Below are 18,486 nucleotides of genomic sequence, written 5' to 3' on the forward strand. Positions count from 1 at the left end.
TTTCAAATATATCTTTATCTAACTATCAAAAACATATTCTTCTTAAATGTTTTTTCATATCATTTTATATTTTTCGGTTATATTAGCCTTAAAAACGATTAGTTTAGTTAATGAGTGTGGTCGGCAAAACTAGTTAATAACGGTTAGTGGATAGCTTTTGATTTTGGAGTTTTTTGTGGAAAAAGTTTGATTGTCGCCGAACGATGTTTTTTCTTTTTAACTAGTTTTTTGTTTTTTTTTTTTTTTTTTTTTTTTTTTTTAAAGCTAGAAACTCCTATAAAAGTTTTTTTTTCCTAAGATGCCCAATATCTCATAATTAATTAATTTCACCCTTCGCAATTTATTTTCTTTTAAACAAATGAAGGCCGTAACTACGCCGTAGTTCTGGCCGTCGATCCTCGTGGCAGCCACCCAGCCGGTTTTCTGGTACCACACGGATCTGAACAACACAAAGGGAGTGATCGCCGTTGCGGAGGCTATACTTTTCTCCACTACTCAACTCCGGAGTTTAACATCACAAGCCGGTGATTTGATCATTCACGAACACAAAGGTATGTGTGTGATTCACACTCACAGATCGATAGAATATCGCAATCCGCTGTTCTACAAGTCTATTCAGCCATCCAAAAGTGAGATCACATCATCACCGGATCACGTAACAATCCCGGAGTTACTGTGAGTCCCCCTCGTAAGTCCCTTCAATTACTTTTTTTTTTTCTTCAAATGGAACCTAAATCCCCTTCAAAAGCCAAGCTTCCAATTCTGGGATTTTTTCATCATTTTAGAGTATTAAAATCCGGCATCGTCATTGTAGTAGTAGTACTTCTACTGTTGATATTAATTGGGTATTATTACCTTATTCGTAATCCGCGATTTCCCACATATTTCACTGTTGTAATCGACTGTGGAAGCAGTGGAACTAGAGTAAATATATACGAGTGGATGTGGATGTCTAATCGGAATCCAGAATTACCGATTTTACTTCATTCTTTTCCTGATAATTCAACAAAAAACCATGATCGGAAACACGGTTGTGCATACCATTGTATGCAAACCGAGCCTGGTTTAGATCAATTTGTCGGAAATTCTTCTGGCGTAAGGGCATCTTTGGAGCCATTAATTCGTAGAGCTGAAAAATGGGTACCTTATGAAAGACATAAAGCTACTCCAATCTTTGTATTAGCTACAGCCGGATTAAGAAGATTAGGTGAAAATATGGCTAGTAGGGTTTTGGATGATGTTGAAGGTGTAGTCAGGTCACATAAGTTTAATTACAGAAAAGATTGGATTAGGGTTTTGAGTGGGAGAGAAGAAGCTTATTATGGTTGGATTGCTTTAAACTATCACATGGGTGTTTTCAAAAATTCATCAAGATTGCCCACATTAGGGCTTCTTGATCTTGGAGGTTCTTCATTGCAGGTAGCAACAGAAATCAAAGAGCCAACTGCTGGTGTTTTTAGATCAAATATTGGTTCTTTTGAAATATTCGCGGATTCATTACCCGATTTTGGGTTAAACGAAGCTTTTGATAGAACTGTGGTAATGCTAAGTCATTCTCATTCACGAAAGGGCGATTTGGGAATTTATGAGATTGGTCATCCTTGTCTTGGTGATGGATTTATGCAAAACTACACTTGCCATGGATGCATGGAAAACAAGATTTCTTCATTGCATTTATTTGGAGAACCAAATTGGGAAAAGTGCAAAGAGCTAGCAAGAGCTGCAGCCATTAATTCAAAGCTAAATCGTGAGTTCCCTGTTCATATCTTTGTGTATTATCGTCATTCAACATTTTCATTTTCTTATGAATCTCACGAAAAGTTTGACTTTAGGTGAAAAGATGGTGAGTTTGATTGGAGGGAGTCACTCTGTTGCACGTTTCCATGCGTTATCTGGATTCTTTGCTGTTTACAATCTGTTAAACTTAAATGCAGAAGAAGCAAATGTGTCAAATATTTGGGAGAAAGGTGAGAAACTATGTTCAAGATCGTTGACTGGTTTGACTTTGACCAACATGGGGATAAATCAAAATCAAAAGTATGCTGATTTTCTGTGTTTTCGGGTTCCTTATATGGTTTCAGTTATTGAAAATGTGGTTTGTGTTGGTGATAAAGATATTATATTTGGGCCTGGGGATGTTTCTTGGACCTTAGGAGCTGCATTGGTTGAAGGGAAAGATTTATGGGGTATCGACACTTCAAAAGCAAAGAGTATAAGTATTTTTTCTTATTTTAGATTTAAGAGGCTGATATTCTCACCTTATTTTGTGTTTTTTATTCTTGTAATCCTTTTATTTGTTGTTTATAGTAGCCAGATTAAGCTTCCTATGTTAGGAAGGAAGCCAAGGCAACATTATTCATTTGGCCCAAAACGTCGCCCTGTATAAGAAGGGCCAGATGATTCATTTTACCAATTACAGTTTAAATACTCATTTTTTGTAGAAATGTTGAACATCATTAATCTTCAATCTAATTACTTCTTCATCTTTTACTTCAATGGGATAATGTCACTGAGGTCCTACCATTTTTTTAGTCAGGCGGGGTATACACATAGGATCCCAATGTACTTAATATGTGCTTACATGGCATTAAAATCGACTATATAGTCAGTTTGCTGAGCTTTGGCTCTTTCAAAAAAAAAAAACCGACTATAGTGTGCTAAGGGTTCAATATAACAAGTAAAAACCGAGTTTAAGCCCCTAGAAAGCCAAAAATAAAAGATTAAGGGACTTTTAAATCAAACATAAAAGTCTGTAGGGCCTCAATCAATCGATTAATTTTCATTTTAATTACTTATTGATCAATGGATTTTGTATTATAGTATGATAAATATGACCGAAAACACTACAAAGTAGTGCACAAAGAAATATCGTAGGATGACACGAAGAAATCGAGATCAAAAGCTAAAACGAATCGAAGAAATGCAGGGTTGACCATGTCTTAGGTGCTGTTTGTTTTTTCGAAGCGAAAATGTCTGAAGTCCGTGGACCACCTCTGCAACCCTCTGTAGCAGAAGAGGTGGAACAAACAGCTGCATCATTTATAAAACAATCTATTTGTTTTTTAACATCTGCAGTAAGTTAAAGTAAGACGTGAAGAGGTTTGAAGTAGTTGGTTTAGTGATGCGTCACGCAGCATATGCGCAACAGTTTTTAAGTCAGAAGTCTTCTGAAAAAACAAACAGCTGTGAAGGGCCAAGTGTTGCGCGTGTTCTGCGCGACGCAACAATAAGAGGTCAGAAGAGGTTCTTTAAAAAAACAAACAACACCTTAGTGTTTCAATCATATCTGATTTGTCAGTGATCCTATTGACCCAATTCAATTGTGGAAAGGAGACAAAAAGCCCTACAACTTATATGTTTTTGAGTTTTTCGCAAATTCTATCGTTATCAAAGCCGAAATCAGTACGAAATTTGGAATAATGAAAATTGTTGGAATCCAAAACTTACATGCAAAACCTTACGGTTACAACCACCTTCCCACATTGTTACCAACTCAAAACCTTACAATACTCGTGCATATCCCACATCTAAACCCTCACAATCCTAATCAAAATCCCATGCGAACTAGCCTTCCTAATTTCTTGAACCTGACGTAAACAAATCACCTAATTCTCCCATGTACACACATGCATAATGAGAACCTCATTTAAAGCCACTTCACTCTCACGTGAACATTGAACCGCCTCATTACTCATAACCCATGCATGCAAACCCTTTTTATTCCGCATTAGCTTATTCTAATAACCAACCAAACCATGCATACTAATCCTAACATCTTGCACCCCACATAATTATAAATCAAACATTCTAGCCGCCGCCTTCCTTATTTTCCTTCATCTCAATTCTCAAGGAAACCAAAACCTTTCTATCACCCTTGAAGCACATGCATCCCTTATACTCTCATAATACCTTTACAAACCTTCTTAATTGCATCCCACATCGTCAATAAATCAAAAGCCACCCTTCCAAGGTAACCTATAAATACATCAACAATTCACCCTTTTCAAATCATCCCTCGTCTCTTCAATCTTTCAACAAGCATGGGTCAATATTAGTAATTTAGTATCAGCGCCAGCGGCTAAGCATTTTGCGATATCCTGGTAATTCTCTTTAGGTTATTATTATTATTATTATTTTGTTATTTATCATTCCTTTTTGTAATGCGACAATTATGTTTAATACTTTTATTACCTTGTGATTCAAAGTTTTAATTTATAATGATAATGATTTGAACTTGATATCTTTTGTCATTTATATTAAATTAATTAGTTAATTAGTTTCGATGGTAATACTAATACTTTTTATTTATGAGAACGGTTCTAGAATGGTGATGTTGGCTTGATTTTTGGATTTTTCAAAATGTTATATACTAAAAGGGTATTGTCTCTAAACTGTCTTGCATGATTGTTTTTTATTTGACAGTCAATGTATTACATCAGAATTTAATATATGATTATACAATGCAATTGATTCATCCTAAGACGGACCATTGACGTTACACAGACCGTAGTGAACTCACCCTAGGAGCTAAGACAGTTTGTAGACAAACCATAGACCCCGGCTAATGTGTGTCACTTTTATATTAATTCATGTCACAATTTGGGTAAATAATCAATTAGTTTGATTGCCTTATCGACATATCGACATAGGATACTTGTGAGTGGTTACTTTTTCATTTAACTTACAACTCGATTAAAGTTATTTTTAGTTTTCTAAATTTCAAATTTATATATAACCATCATGTTTAGTCTGTTTTAGTTTAAAGTGATTTTTCCGAAACAATTAATTTTATCAGCATCATTAGTTAGTTAGTTGGTTATTTTAAACACATAATTTAACCACAAACTCCATGTGGATTTGAAACGACTTATCATAGTTATCTAGGTTGGTTAGTTTATTTTTGACTTTGATCACTTATCAAATGAGTTGTGTAATGTTTTAGCAGAAGTCATGTTGGGTATATTATAGCATTTGAATCATGAAGACAATAAAAGGAATGAGGTTTCTAACATTTCTTTCCAATTTTTTCTATTGCAAACATATTTTTCAATTTTAAACTGTATTTGACATACTAGCTGAAACATTAGATTTTACATGATGAGCTAACCAATAGTTGATAAAGTAGTTACGTTTGGAAAAAAACTAGTTGGTGATGAAAATGAAAAATATAAAATAACATTTAAATGCATAATTAGAAACTAATGTTATACTGTATGAAACATTATTAAAATAAATCTTAAATTCCATCATATAAAATTAATTAGCAACGTTGCTGACAAATTGAAGAGGGTGGACGGAGTCCAACTCGTGTGTAGCCTTCATTGCTGACAAATTGAAGAAGGGGAACCATGTTCCTTTTGAAGCCGCCTCCCGCCTAACCCTCTTCCCCATCATCTTCTTTGACTCGAATGCCAAAACTGGTCGAAGAACCCATGAAGATAACCTTTGTTAGGTACCAGGTGGGGATAGTGCCACCTCAGCCAACCTTCTTCCCATTCCCGCTTAACCCTGTTTACCCTTAGGTTTAAAACAAGTTCTTTGCATCCCATGTTGTGTTTGAAATATTATTACAAATTTATCAAATTAAACATTTTTAATATGGTAATTTTGCAAAGTTTAAAGACAAAATGGTTTAAGCTTCTTAGAGGGTAATTTGCGTATTTGTTAACCTAACTCTGTAAAAAAAACTCGGACAATCCTTTAGAAATTACATTGTATCATTTTGGTCATTGACATATATAAAATATTAAAGAAAAAATAGGCCCTATCCCAACCCTTCCTCAACATGATACCTCTCTCAAAATAGGCCCTACCCTAAACCTTCCCCAACATGATACCTCTCTCACATACACTCTCTTATGATACTCTTTTTTGATTGTGTTGTTTAGTCTAGTTTTAATAAGTAAGCATATGAAACACTCATGCAAGTAAGACGACTACACTTAAGAATGCTCTCAAATACCTTGTATGCAATGTAACGTCTATATGATGAAAAGATACATTGTTACCTGGGTTGGGTGAATAACTGATACTAAAATATTCAACATCGACAATCCTCTAATCTCAAAACTAAAAAAGAATCAATCCAAAGAAAATGAAATCGCAGAAACACCTAAAAAAACCTTATTTACTGAGAAGATGACAGAAACGAAAATCAGATTAAAAGAAATCAAACCAAGTGTTGTTTTTTCATATTTCAAAAACATCGATTGAGCATGCACATTTCAATATCAGAATTTCTGAAATCACGCAAACCTCTTTATTTAAGAAAAAAATACAACAATAAGAAAGAATGAGAAATCAGAGGCAAAAGAAGATTGAAGTTGCACTTATTCTCGATGAAGGTTGTCTAGAGTTGAGAAGTACCGTATGAGGTCAAATATGAAATTGAAGGCAAAAGGAGTTGAGAAGTAACATCTGTTGTCGATGAAGGTTATGCAGAGTTGGTGTAGATGAACGTATTTGTTGAAGATGAAGAGGGTAAGGGAAAAATTGTCTTTTCTTTCTTCCCCTCCTAATTATCATAATTTATGGTAGATGGTTTTGAGGACTCCACATGACAACCTTTTTCTTTCTAATCATTTCCTTTTATTCCCTTTCTTCCCATAAAAAACTCAAGAAAATGATTTTCCTTCCCAATCAATTTGTTTCGTCCATTCCTTCTTTAACACTTTGTTCTCGAGTTATTTTAAAAAGGGAAAAGGGAGGAAAGGAAGTGAAAGAAAATCATGTTCTTGAGTTTTTTTTATGGGAGGAAGGGGGAGGAAAGGAAAGGATTGGGAAGAAAAAGTTTTGTTATGAAGTCCTTAAAACCATCCACCCAAAAGTGGGAAAGAAAGAAAAAGACAAATTGCTCTTAGCATTTCCATCGTCAAAAAATACGTTTGTCTACATCGAAACCAACTCTGCACAACCTTCATTTACAAAATGTGTTACTTGTTAACTCTGTACATCCATCATCGAGAACAAGTGCGACTTCAATCTTTTTTTACCTTCGGTTCCAATTCTCTTCTTTCTTATTGTTGCATTTTTTGGTCTGAAATAAAGTCAAAATATGAATAACATCAATTTGATTTCATTTACTTCTGATCAATACGATTTCTCCGTTATCTTCTCAACAAATAAGTTTTTTTAATTGTTGCTACGAATTCATTTTTAAGGATTGATGGGTTTTGACATTAGCGAATTGTCGATGTTAAATATATTAGTGCCAATTATTCAATCAACCAAGTAACTAGATGTCCTTTCATCATGTAGACGTTACATAGCATATAAGGTGTTTGAGAAAATTTCTATGTGAATTGTTTGCAACACATATATGTGTAGACTTCTTGCTTTGTTTACCAACCCGAGAATCCTGAGTCCCAAAATGGGTGAAAAAACCAAACCGAGTACCGAACCAAACTAACATTACTGGTATTATCGGTACACCAGTACCTATTTTCGGTACCAACACCGGTACTGATGGTATTGAATCCTAAATTTCATGATTTTAGAGTATCAAGTACCAACACATATGTTTAAATTCGGTATTGGTTTCGGTATGATACCGACACGTGATTAGGATTCTGCTCATCCCTACTATGAGGGGTATACAAAAATTAGATTGTTCTAGACCATCAAAAAAACTATCATAAGTAAACATGGAAGACGAGATTATAGTCGGTAAAGTAACAGATGGGACTAAGATTGTTTTTTTGTCTATATTAACTCATTTCACATTAATTCATGTATGCCATCTAATTTGTTAATCAAAAAAACCATAACTAATTCATCTCAAATTTTATGTTACATGTATGCATACCTTAAGTTAATAAATGAGTTTTATACCATCATGTACTCTAACTCTTCCATTTCTATTTGACTTTTATCCAAACCATGAGGACTTATCCAAACCATGAGGACGATTCATGTAATTTACTCCAAAGTTTATTTTATGAAATATGTACTTACTTAGTGAAACATGTTCACAATATATGGTTATTTCATCATATGACAACTCTTATTTTGAATAAGTGATTATCTTAAGATGATAAATGAAATGTTTGTAATGGTATAGCACCCGTCTAAAATAAAGTACACCCGATTTTTTTTTATTTTTTTATTTTTTATTTTTTTTAATTTAAAATAAAGTTCACAATATATCGTTATCTTACATATGAAAAGGAAGTTATACAAGATTAAGATCGAGCTGGGTTTACAGTTAACAAAAACACATGATAAAAAAAGTTTGATTAAAAAAAGACATTACGGCTACTTCATCACGCCTTTCCCTTTATCATGTGTGACATCCCCTAATTTCTCGGCCAGAAAAGAACGATTTAACTTATGCTTTTTAAAATAAAATCTGAGAAATCTTTTTAAAAGATATTGTGGAATTGGTCCCCAAAACAAAACATGATAAAAGTTTATCAAAACCTTTCTTTAAGAAATCACTATCTACCCATGTTTTACCCAACATATGTGTAGATAAAAATACATATACAGTTTAAAACTTGTATAAAACATCGATTCAACAGTCACCTAAATTAAACAATTAATATAATTACACGTAGCTTGTATTTTATAGAAAATACTTCATATCTAGGTGTAAGATGAAGGTGACTATACATTCACTTGATTTGATGATAATCGGGCAGCAATTCGTTGTTTAAAATGATCGTTTCTAATAAAACCCAAAGTTTTATTGAGAAACCGGGCTCTGCAAAGGTTGGGCTTCGAAACTGAAAAGATAAAATTTTCGAGCGTCTCGGGCACTTCGGGACGTATTTTGGGTGTTTGGTATAATACCGGGGCTTTGGGGGAAGTTGGAATGGAAGAAATATGAGTTTAGGGGTGTAAAATGGCAACTTTCCAAATTATCCCCGGGAGGTCTCGTACCCTTCTATTTATAGGGGCGAGGCTTCTGATCGGACGACTGGAAAGAAGCCACGCGATAGCAGATCCGAAGGGGCGCAGGTGGCTTGCACGTGGGTTGCGCATGCGAGGGTCTCGCTGGCAGCTCCTGATTGGACCGAGGTCTATGGTCCGAGATAGGGGGTTCGTGGCTCACCTGCGAGGCTCGGACACGTGATAAAGGGCACGCGTCGGACACCCATTGGACCGGACTTCGGATGCGAGGGCAGGCGACACGTCTTGCCAGCTGGCTTTGGTGATTCACCAATTTCGGATACGTGGCGCGTTATGAGCGAGGGTGACGTGGCCGAAGTCCACCTATGTGAATTTTCTCGGTTTTTGTGCAAAAACTTCTAAATCCATAACTTTTGCATACAAGCTCCATTTTTGACGTTCTTTATACGCACGCGTAGGTAAAATTACGCTTTACAACTTTCATTTAGACTTCGTCGTCTAATTTTGACTTTAATTTTTATATTATTATTTTTAACAGAACGGGACAGGAAATCCGTTAAAAATCATAACTTCTTCATCCGACGTCCGTTTTCGTCTGTCTTTTTACTGTTGTGCTACTATTGACGAGACTTTCGATTCTTGTTTAGGTCGTGTCGGCTAAAAATCACTCGATCTAAAATTCGAGTTTTTAGCTGTCTACTGCTAAGCTGAAACTTCGAAAAATCATAACTTCCTCATGCGAAGTCAGATTTGGGTGTTCTTTTTATACCTACTCTCGGTTTAACGAACACTACAAGTTTCTTTTAGATCACTAAGACTAAAAAGTAGTTTATCGAAAACTCACTTTTTACAACATTCGGCTCCGTACCGGTTTTGTCGTGAAACTTCGACAGGTCATAACTTCTTCGTTATAACTCGGAGTTCGGTATTATTTATATATCTGTAATCCTTGTCACGACCACTACAAATTTTTTAATAGATATCGACTTTATCTAATATTTATTTTCGACACTCATTTTTATTCTTAATTAATTAACTCCTAGTAATTAAGCATAAAACACATAAAACACATAATATTCACATAATTCCTTTTCATTTCTTCAAAATGAGTTACAAAGGTTAACCTAGACTATCAACTCAATATAAACGCCTAGGCTAGAAACACGGGAAGTACATCATGTATACTTGTTCTTTTGCGAAGCGCTCTCTCAGACGTTTCCACTCCTGCCCCGCAAGCGAAGAGGTTTCAAGATACCAGTCGACCGAGTGAAAGTGAACAGCTCCGAGCAAATCTTCTAGAGAGCGTACCCTTTGTTTCTACTCTTTCTCTCTTCTTAAAAGAACTCAAAATCGAAAACAAGCCACTTACTTGATGTCTAGCTTCCCAACTGGTAGACGGTTCCTTTTCCCCTTAGATCAATGAAGAAGGGAGAAGTCACTTGATTCTTCCGAAGAACCGGAAGCGAAGCGCTATGCTGGGGCGGGTGGACGGGAAAATAAACGGCTCCGAAGAAAGAAATTTGGGTTCCCAATGCTTCTCCACGTTCAACGAGATGCGCCAACCTCGGGATGCTTTTATTTCTTAAAACCTCGATCTTCAAAGAAAACTGACTCCTCCTACTCCTTCTTCTCCTTTAGGATAGGATCGTCGTTGGTCCTTCTTTCACTAATGATCTAATGATCTCACCATTTTCTAGTAGTTCTCTCTCCTAGCTCGCGGAGCAAGCGCCTTTAGTGTTTTCGACCGCCTGCCTTTCGTCCTTAGCGTTGTTTTTGAGTTCTCGAAGATCTTCGTTTCCGTGTAAAAGCAAACTCTCCCAATTTAGGACCTCCTTCAGTGATCTTACAACGAACAGGATTCCATTGAAAATTCGTACGGAGCAATCAACGAATTCCGACAAAATAGAAGAAGATGTGACCTAATTTTCCTGTCCTTAAAAGATCTCTCCGGTTGCTTCCTTCTCCTTGCTAAATTAGAAATGATCTCTTACGACTAGCATTGCGATTCACGCATCTCGCACAACCGTTCCTGAGATATTAGTGGTGAATACTCTTGTATACTAGCCGTCTCATAGGTTCTCGTTAGCAAGGATAGAGAGACAAAAGGATAGCTTCGAAAGTAGGTAGGCTAGGGAGATGCTCAAACCGGGGCTGGATCGAATTCCTGTAAGACTTCTATCCTTTTTCTCTTTGAGGGAGTTGAACGTCTTATTCTTATGAGTGGCCTATGTGAATATGAGCCAGGAGCAAGGATTCCTGAAAGTGAGTTCCAGTGCAAGCATGATATGAAAGTGGAGTTCAATCGTCGAAAGTGAGATCTCTTTTAGTTCGGTCTTCTTTTCTCTTTTGAGTTAGGTTCTTAAGACAGGACAGGAAATCGGCTTTTCTGAATATCTCTTTTCCTGCCTATGTTGTAGTTCGAGATCGAAACTGGACCTGAGAGAGACTAGACTTCTAGTAACAGTAGGTGCGCCTTCAGTTGAGGAGAGTTGTTCACAAGTAGTGGTTGTGAGCTCTTTCTTATTCCGGTTCAGAAGAGGTAATTCATTCAGTTGCACTAGTGGATTGAATAACCTTTTTTTTCGTGCCAACAAAGTGCATGTGTACCTGCAATCATAGAAACATTCAAACAAAAGTAAGCTCGAAAGCTTAGTGAGTAGAAATCAATAAATCATAATGCATAACTCAACACAATTATCTTATCATCTTTAGCATAATACTAATCATCACTCAATTGTACCCATTTATCTCTCATGTGTATAGTATATAGATCCCATATTCTTTCTCATCAATCTCATTAGTAACGCTATCTAATGATATGATCTACTCCTTATAATCCATCGTTTGCATCCTTGTAATCTCGATAAGAATAACTCTTTTAGTGATCTCAAGCGTAATGTAATCCAATTGCCTCTTATGATTTTTTCATAGATACTTCATGTACCCAACCTTCTTATTCTCATACACATATATGATTGTTATATGTATAACCCATGGCTGTCAAAATCACAATCCTGATCGTAGGATCGTACGATCCTACGATCCTAGGTATGAAAAACGATCCAAATCGTAAAAGGATCGTATTTGGGGTAGGATCGTAGGTAGGATTGTAGGATCGAGATCCGATCCCATCCTACCTTCCCTTGATTTTTTTTACCACTTTATGTCTTTTACCCTTTATCAAACTACCATTTATCATTTTTTATTGTGACTTATGACTAATATTTTGAAGTTTTATAACTTTTGAACGAAAATTTAAATGTTTGAAATATTTTTCATGATTAAATATTATAAATTAAAATTATATTTTATTTTGTGGGATCTTAGGATCTCGATCCCGATCTTATGATCCCGATCTTGCAAACCCAAAAACGATCATAGGTAGGATCCCGATCTTGACAACCTTGGTATAACCAATATGTAGAATTTATCTAAACATTTCAAAAATTAATGAAATTAAATTTATCTATTATTATTAAACTCATTACATAATCAAAATTACTCACATTGTTTACGATCTATGTGGATGATATTTCAAGCTTTTAACCTCATTATCTATAACTTTTCCTTGTTTCCATATTCACAATCAACTCATACTCATTAATGGTATTAGTCAATTCAATGACTTAGCTCATATATACATATATCTCAAGTATATATAACTCGTGTATAATTCATTTGTCAAACACTCATAGAGGTTTGTTTTCATCAGTTATGAACATCCATTTCATCATTTTTACCATTGAATGACTAAATTCATTAAGTCATTCTCTCTCTCTCTCTCTCTATGTGTTCTTGACCCTACATGTTAAGTTTTTGATTTTAAATTTCTATTAGTCACATATAAAGTTCATAATCAATTAAATAATTGGTTGTGAAACCCATGTATTATATGAGTTAATTTAAAAAAAAGTTAAATATAAATGTCAAAATATTTGAGAACTTTGAATTTATAAGAAAATAAGAAAAATAATAAATTATTATAATGAAAATTATGTTTTTGTCTTTTAAATTTAAACAAATAATTTAAATAAAGAAAAAAACTAATGTGCTTTAATTTTGAGAATTTTGAAATTAAAAGGTAAGTTTATTAATAAAATTAATAAACATTTATTGTTACATTTATTACAATTATTACATTAAAATATTATGTAGAATTTAATAAAATAGAAAACTCATAAAATTACATGTGGAAAAAAATTTAATTCAAAATAACCACAAAATGACATTTGACAATTGAATGAGAGTGTGACAAGTGGTAAAAAAAACCTCCATTTATTAGAGAGGATATCAGTTACTAACTCAATCTCTTGATTGAAGTTCATACCCTTTACCTAGGGTTTTATCATATGCTTCAAAATCTAGCGCCAAATCGAATTAGATGTTTAGAAATAGTATTTCTTACCTTAAACCATTAAATCAAAATCTAGCACCTTAGGGCCTATTTTGGGAGTGTTTTATCAGAATGATTTGTTTACAAATCGTTTTCTTAACATGTTTTCGTTGCCACGTAGTGGTACATTATTTACCACGTCGTGACGAGTCTTTTATGATATTATACTCATGTGACAATACTCGCTTCGTCACTAATAATAATAAGTAATCTAAGTTTCTCGCAAAGCAAAAACGGCCTTACTAGGAATGTTGAGTTAAACTACTCGTGTTAGCATGGAAGTCATCCTGCCGATTATCTTCCTCTATGTCGTGGCTAGACATCCCCATGTCATGACATTTTCAAAGTATGATGTTATCATTATTTATTTTACGTTGCTCAGATTACCATTGTGATCCCACGTCGCGGCCTTGTTATTGTCACATCGTGGCTAACAAAAAATGTGTTATTCTTCATATTTTGATCATTAGGATATAACTATTTGTACTTTTACATTATATTACTCGTTTTTATCTAGGAGAACTATCCATTACTTCTATTACAATCATACTCATGCATCTAATTTAAGTTTACAAAAAACAAGTATTACAAGTTATCCCTACCTTTAAAAGATTTTGACTCCAAAATCTATCATTTCATTCTCGGATCAACTAGAAAAATGTGAGGATATCTCTCTCTAAACTCATCCTCGGGTTCCCAAGTCACATCAGAACCTTTGTGGTGACGACATTGTACCTTCACTAGTACAATTTATATATTTCTCAAATTCTTCACCTTACGATCTAAGATTTTCTTGGGTTTCTCCGGAAACCTCAGCTTCTCATCCACTTCAACTCCAGACATTGGTATTGCCTGAGATTATCAAACAAAGTCTCTCTCAAATAGGAAATATGAAACACATCGTTGATGCATTGTAATTCTTGGGGTAAATCTAATCGGTGTGCAAATTCCTTGACTTTCTGTAAAATTTGGAAAATTCCAATATATCAAGGACTTAAATTTCCTCTTTTACCAAAACGAATTATACCTTTCCACGGAGACACTTTTAACATCACCATATCACCAACTTTAAACTGTAACAGTTTTTGCCTCTTGTTTGCGTATTTTTGATGGCGAAGTTGAGCAATTTTCATGTGTTCTTTTATTTCTCTTATTTTGGTTTACATTTCTTCAAGTATCTTGGGTTTTGCTAATGGTCTTTCTCCGGTTTTAGTCCAACAAGTTGGGGTTCTAAACGACGCTCTTTATAATGCTTCAAATGGTGCCATTTGAATACTGGAATGAAAACTATTATTGTAAGTGAACTCCACTAACGATAGGTGTTCATCCCAGCTACCACCAAAATCGATTATGCGAACTCGTAACATATCTTCAATTATTTGAATCGTTCTTTCGCTTTGCCCGTCAGTCTGAGGATGATAAGCAATGCTCATTAATATCTTCGAACCAATCTATTTCTAGAAACTCTGCCAAAATCAAGATATAAATTGACTATCTCGATCTGATACGATAGAAATTGGTACACCATGAAATTTAACCACTTCTTTGATGTAAACATCAGCTAATCGGTCAATCGAAAAGTTTTCTTTTGATGGATATAAATCAAGTGGGTTTGGTTAAAAGATCAACCACAACCCAAATGTAATCATGTTCTCGTGAAGTTCGTGGTAGCTTTGTGACAAAGTCCATGGTGATCTCATCCTATTTTCTTACAGGAATAGGTAACGACTGGACTTCCCCTCCCAGTTTCTAGTGGTTTGTCTTCACTTGTAAACAAGTTAAGCAATTCTCGACATATCTTCCAACATCTCTTTTCATTTCGGGCCACCAATACATCTTTCTCAAAGTTCGGTACATTTTTGTACTACCGAGATGTACAGTTTAACACGTACAATGAGCATCATCAAGTAATAATTTTCACGCCTCACCATGTTTTGGGACCCATATACATCTCATAAAGGTTTTAAACCTTGGGAATTCTCAACTAATTGGTTACTATAACTAACCATATCTTCCTGTTTCAAATTCTCTGATATCTCAGCTACTTCTTGATATTTTCTAATCAATTATGGTAGTCGGCTAACGATTCCCATATGTACGGAAGTAATATGGATTGGATTCTCCTTCAACTCAAGGCGTCGACAACCACATTAACTTTTCCAGGATGATAATGAATCTCACAATCATAGTCTTTGAGTAATTCCATCCACCTCCATTGATGCATATTCAGCTCTTTTTGATCGAACAAATGTTTCAAACTCTTGTGATCGGTAATAATTTGGAATTTTACCACGTGCAGATAGTGTCACTATATCTTTAAGACGAAGACTACGTGCAGATAGTGTCACTAGATCTTTGGAATCTCGTAATCACAGGACAAGACTGCTTGGCCGATTTTAATTGCCTTGACACATAGGCAATTACCCGACCTCTATGCATTAAGAAACATCTAAGGCCGAGTTAGGAAACATCAGTATAAGCAACGAAGTTATCTTCTCCCTGTGGTAAAGCTAATACCGGAGCTTGACACAAGATCTCTTTTAATTATTGGAATGCTAGTTGTTGAACATCTGTCCAAATAAACTTCTCATTTTTCCTTACCAGCTTCGTCAATGGCACTGCAATCGAGAAAAACCATATACGAACCGTCGATAATAATCCATCAATCCAAGAAAACTGCTGATTTTTCAATGGATTTTTCGGAGGATCCCATTTAATTACCGCCTCGATCTTCGCAGGATCTACTTGTACTCCGTATTCACAAATAACATGTCCCAAAAATTGGACTCTTGGAGCCAAAATTCGCACTTAGAGAATTTAGCAAATAATATCTCTTTTCACAATATTTCTAAAATCTGTCGCAAACGATCTCGATGCTCTTACCGACTTCTTGAGTATATTAGGATATTACCTATAAATACGATTACAAATTTGTCTAAAAATGGATAACAAAATCTATTCATTAAGTCCATAAATGTAGGGGTGTTCGTTTGGATGGATCGGTTTAATCTGATCCGATTAAGTGAATCCAAATTAATTTCGGTTTTCAAAACGTAGATCCAAATAGTCCAAACTAAATTCAAATCCGATCCGATCCAACAAAATTATAATTCGGTTGGATCGGTTTTTTTACAATTCGGTTTTCAAGAATTAAGACATTTCAACAAATATATAACTTTAGTATTAACTTACTTTATAATATAAACTAAAAAAATATTGTTTAATTAGTTGTGAATTAAAACTTATAAATAACTATAAAAAAAAATATTATAATTTACTACTTTATAGACAATTTTTTTAGATAAGAAGTACATATTAAAGTATTATAATAGATGAAAAATTTTAATATAATAAAAGAATAATTTAGTAAATTTATAAATTATTAAAGATATATATTAAAAAGAACAAAATAATAAATTGTAATTCGGTTTTTTTGGACTATTCGGTTTTTATTTTATAAACCAAAACCAATCCGAAATCCAAAATAATAATTCGGTTTTGCTAAAAACCAATCCAAAAATCCGAATATCCGAACCAAATAGTACGATCCAAATTGTCCAATTGGACAATTCGGTTTTATCCAAATAGTGAACAGTCCTACATAAATGTTGTAGGTGCATTTGTTAGACCAAACATAATTACCAGAAATTCGTAATGACCGTATAGGTTTCGAAAAGCAATTTTTGGAATATCCGACTCATTCACTTTTAATTGGTGATAGCCCGATCTTAAATCAATTTTTGAAAATAACGTCTCTGCTTGGAGTTGATCAAATAAATCGTCTATACGTAGTAACAGATAACGATTCTACACCATAATCTTGTTCAACTCTTGGTAATCAATAATCATACACATGGTGCCATCTTTCTTTTTAAAAAAATAAAATGGGCGCACCCCACGTCGACGAACTAGGACGTATGTAGCCTCAATCTATCAATTCTTGTACCTGATTACATAGTTCCTCCATTTCTGATGGTGCTAATTGATAAGGTGCACGAGCTATTGGGCTTGATCTAGGAATCGGATCAATAACAAACTCTACTTGCCGATCAAGTGGTAATCTCGAAGATTATTCCGGAAATACTTCAGGATTTACTCTCACTATTTCAACATCATTTATTTCTTGTTTCTCGGTTATATGTTGCGACACATAGGCAATGAACGCTGCTCCTCCTTTTAAAATATCATTTCTAGCTTGTGCCATAGAAATTATCGGGACCTTCTCAAATCGTATTTCTCCTCGTATAGTTATTTTAGATCTGTTCAATAACAAGTAATTTCTCATCACAAATAATTTGGGCCTTATTAGCCACCAGCCAATCCATCCCTACGACAACTTCAAACTTTTTGGTAGTTATTGGTTTCAAATTGATAGGGAATATTCCCGTCAATTTCAAACGGACAATCTAAGTATCGTTCATTAACTAAGATCCAACTCCCATCAATTATTTCTACTGTAATACTCTTGTTTAATGAGGCTAGCGGTACATTTGGTGTTTCAACAAATTAACTCGACACAAATGAAAATATTGCACTAGAATTAAATACAACATGTACTGGGAGTGAGTTTAAAGTAAAGGTACCTGAGACAACATGGGGTTTGTCTCTAGCTTCTTCGGTAGTCATCTGGAAAGCCCGTCCTCTTGTAACCATGCCCCTTTCCTCATTCTTCTTCACCTCTCTCGGTTCTCCTCTATCTCTTCACCGACATTTCTCGGCACATCAGATTTCACCTTCGGGCATTTCGCATAAAAGTGACCAGTTTTCTCCATAATTGAAACATATTGGTTTACTCCTTGAATAGTTCCTTGCGGTATGTCCCATATTCCCGCATTGAAAACATTTCAATGGAATAGAGCTGCTTCTCACACCATCTGCCATCATCTCTTCTTGACTCGGTGGAATATGGTTTTTTTGAAACTTTTCCTCTTTTCGAGTATCCTTCAGTTGTGCTTTCCTAGTGATGATTTTCTCTTCTTTTTTCTCTATCTCCACCTCTTTCTCTTTCTTGATCTTAACGTCTCAGTTCTATCTCATGATCTCTTGCAGCATCTACCATTTGACGGAAAGTGGTATACTTGGAATCTTGTATAAAATCATGTATCCGAGTCCTCAATCCCCACCAGTATTTGTTGATTTTTCTTTCTTCAATATCAACACAGTGTCTTGCAAATCGGGCTTTATTGTTAAACTCAACGGTGTACTCTTGAACTAACTTTGTTCCTTGCATGAATTGGGAGAAT

General features: G+C 34.8%; 1 protein-coding gene across 2 annotated transcripts; it reads left to right on the forward strand.

Moving 5' to 3' along the window:
* Nucleotides 1-312: 312 nt before the first annotated feature.
* On the forward strand, nucleotides 313-2,472 carry LOC145102524 (putative apyrase 7). Of its 2 annotated transcripts, XM_079039937.1 has the most exons (3): nucleotides 313-1,747; nucleotides 1,833-1,967; nucleotides 2,082-2,472. In XM_079039937.1, the coding sequence occupies exons 1-3, from the start codon at nucleotides 724-726 to the stop codon at nucleotides 2,384-2,386; spliced, it is 1,464 nt and encodes a 487-aa protein (XP_078896063.1). In that variant the 5' UTR covers nucleotides 313-723; the 3' UTR covers nucleotides 2,387-2,472. The 2 variants fall into 2 exon arrangements, with proteins under 2 accessions (XP_078896063.1, XP_078896062.1); XM_079039936.1 differs by having other exon boundaries at nucleotides 314-1,747; nucleotides 1,833-2,472.
* The last annotated feature ends 16,014 nt before the right edge of the window (nucleotides 2,473-18,486 follow it).

The sequence above is a fragment of the Lactuca serriola genome, chromosome 4, assembly GCF_051521515.1.
Source record: "Lactuca serriola cultivar US96UC23 chromosome 4, Lser_US96UC23_V15, whole genome shotgun sequence".
Lineage (NCBI taxonomy): Eukaryota > Viridiplantae > Streptophyta > Magnoliopsida > Asterales > Asteraceae > Lactuca > Lactuca serriola.

Coding starts and splice junctions, on each gene's coding strand:
- LOC145102524 (XM_079039936.1), top strand. CDS start 724: ATGGAACCTAAATCCCCTTCAAAAGCCAAGCTTCCAATTCTGGGATTT. Junction 1,748..1,832: donor CATTAATTCAAAGCTAAATC/GTGAGTTCCCTG, acceptor GTTTGACTTTAG/GTGAAAAGATGGTGAGTTTG.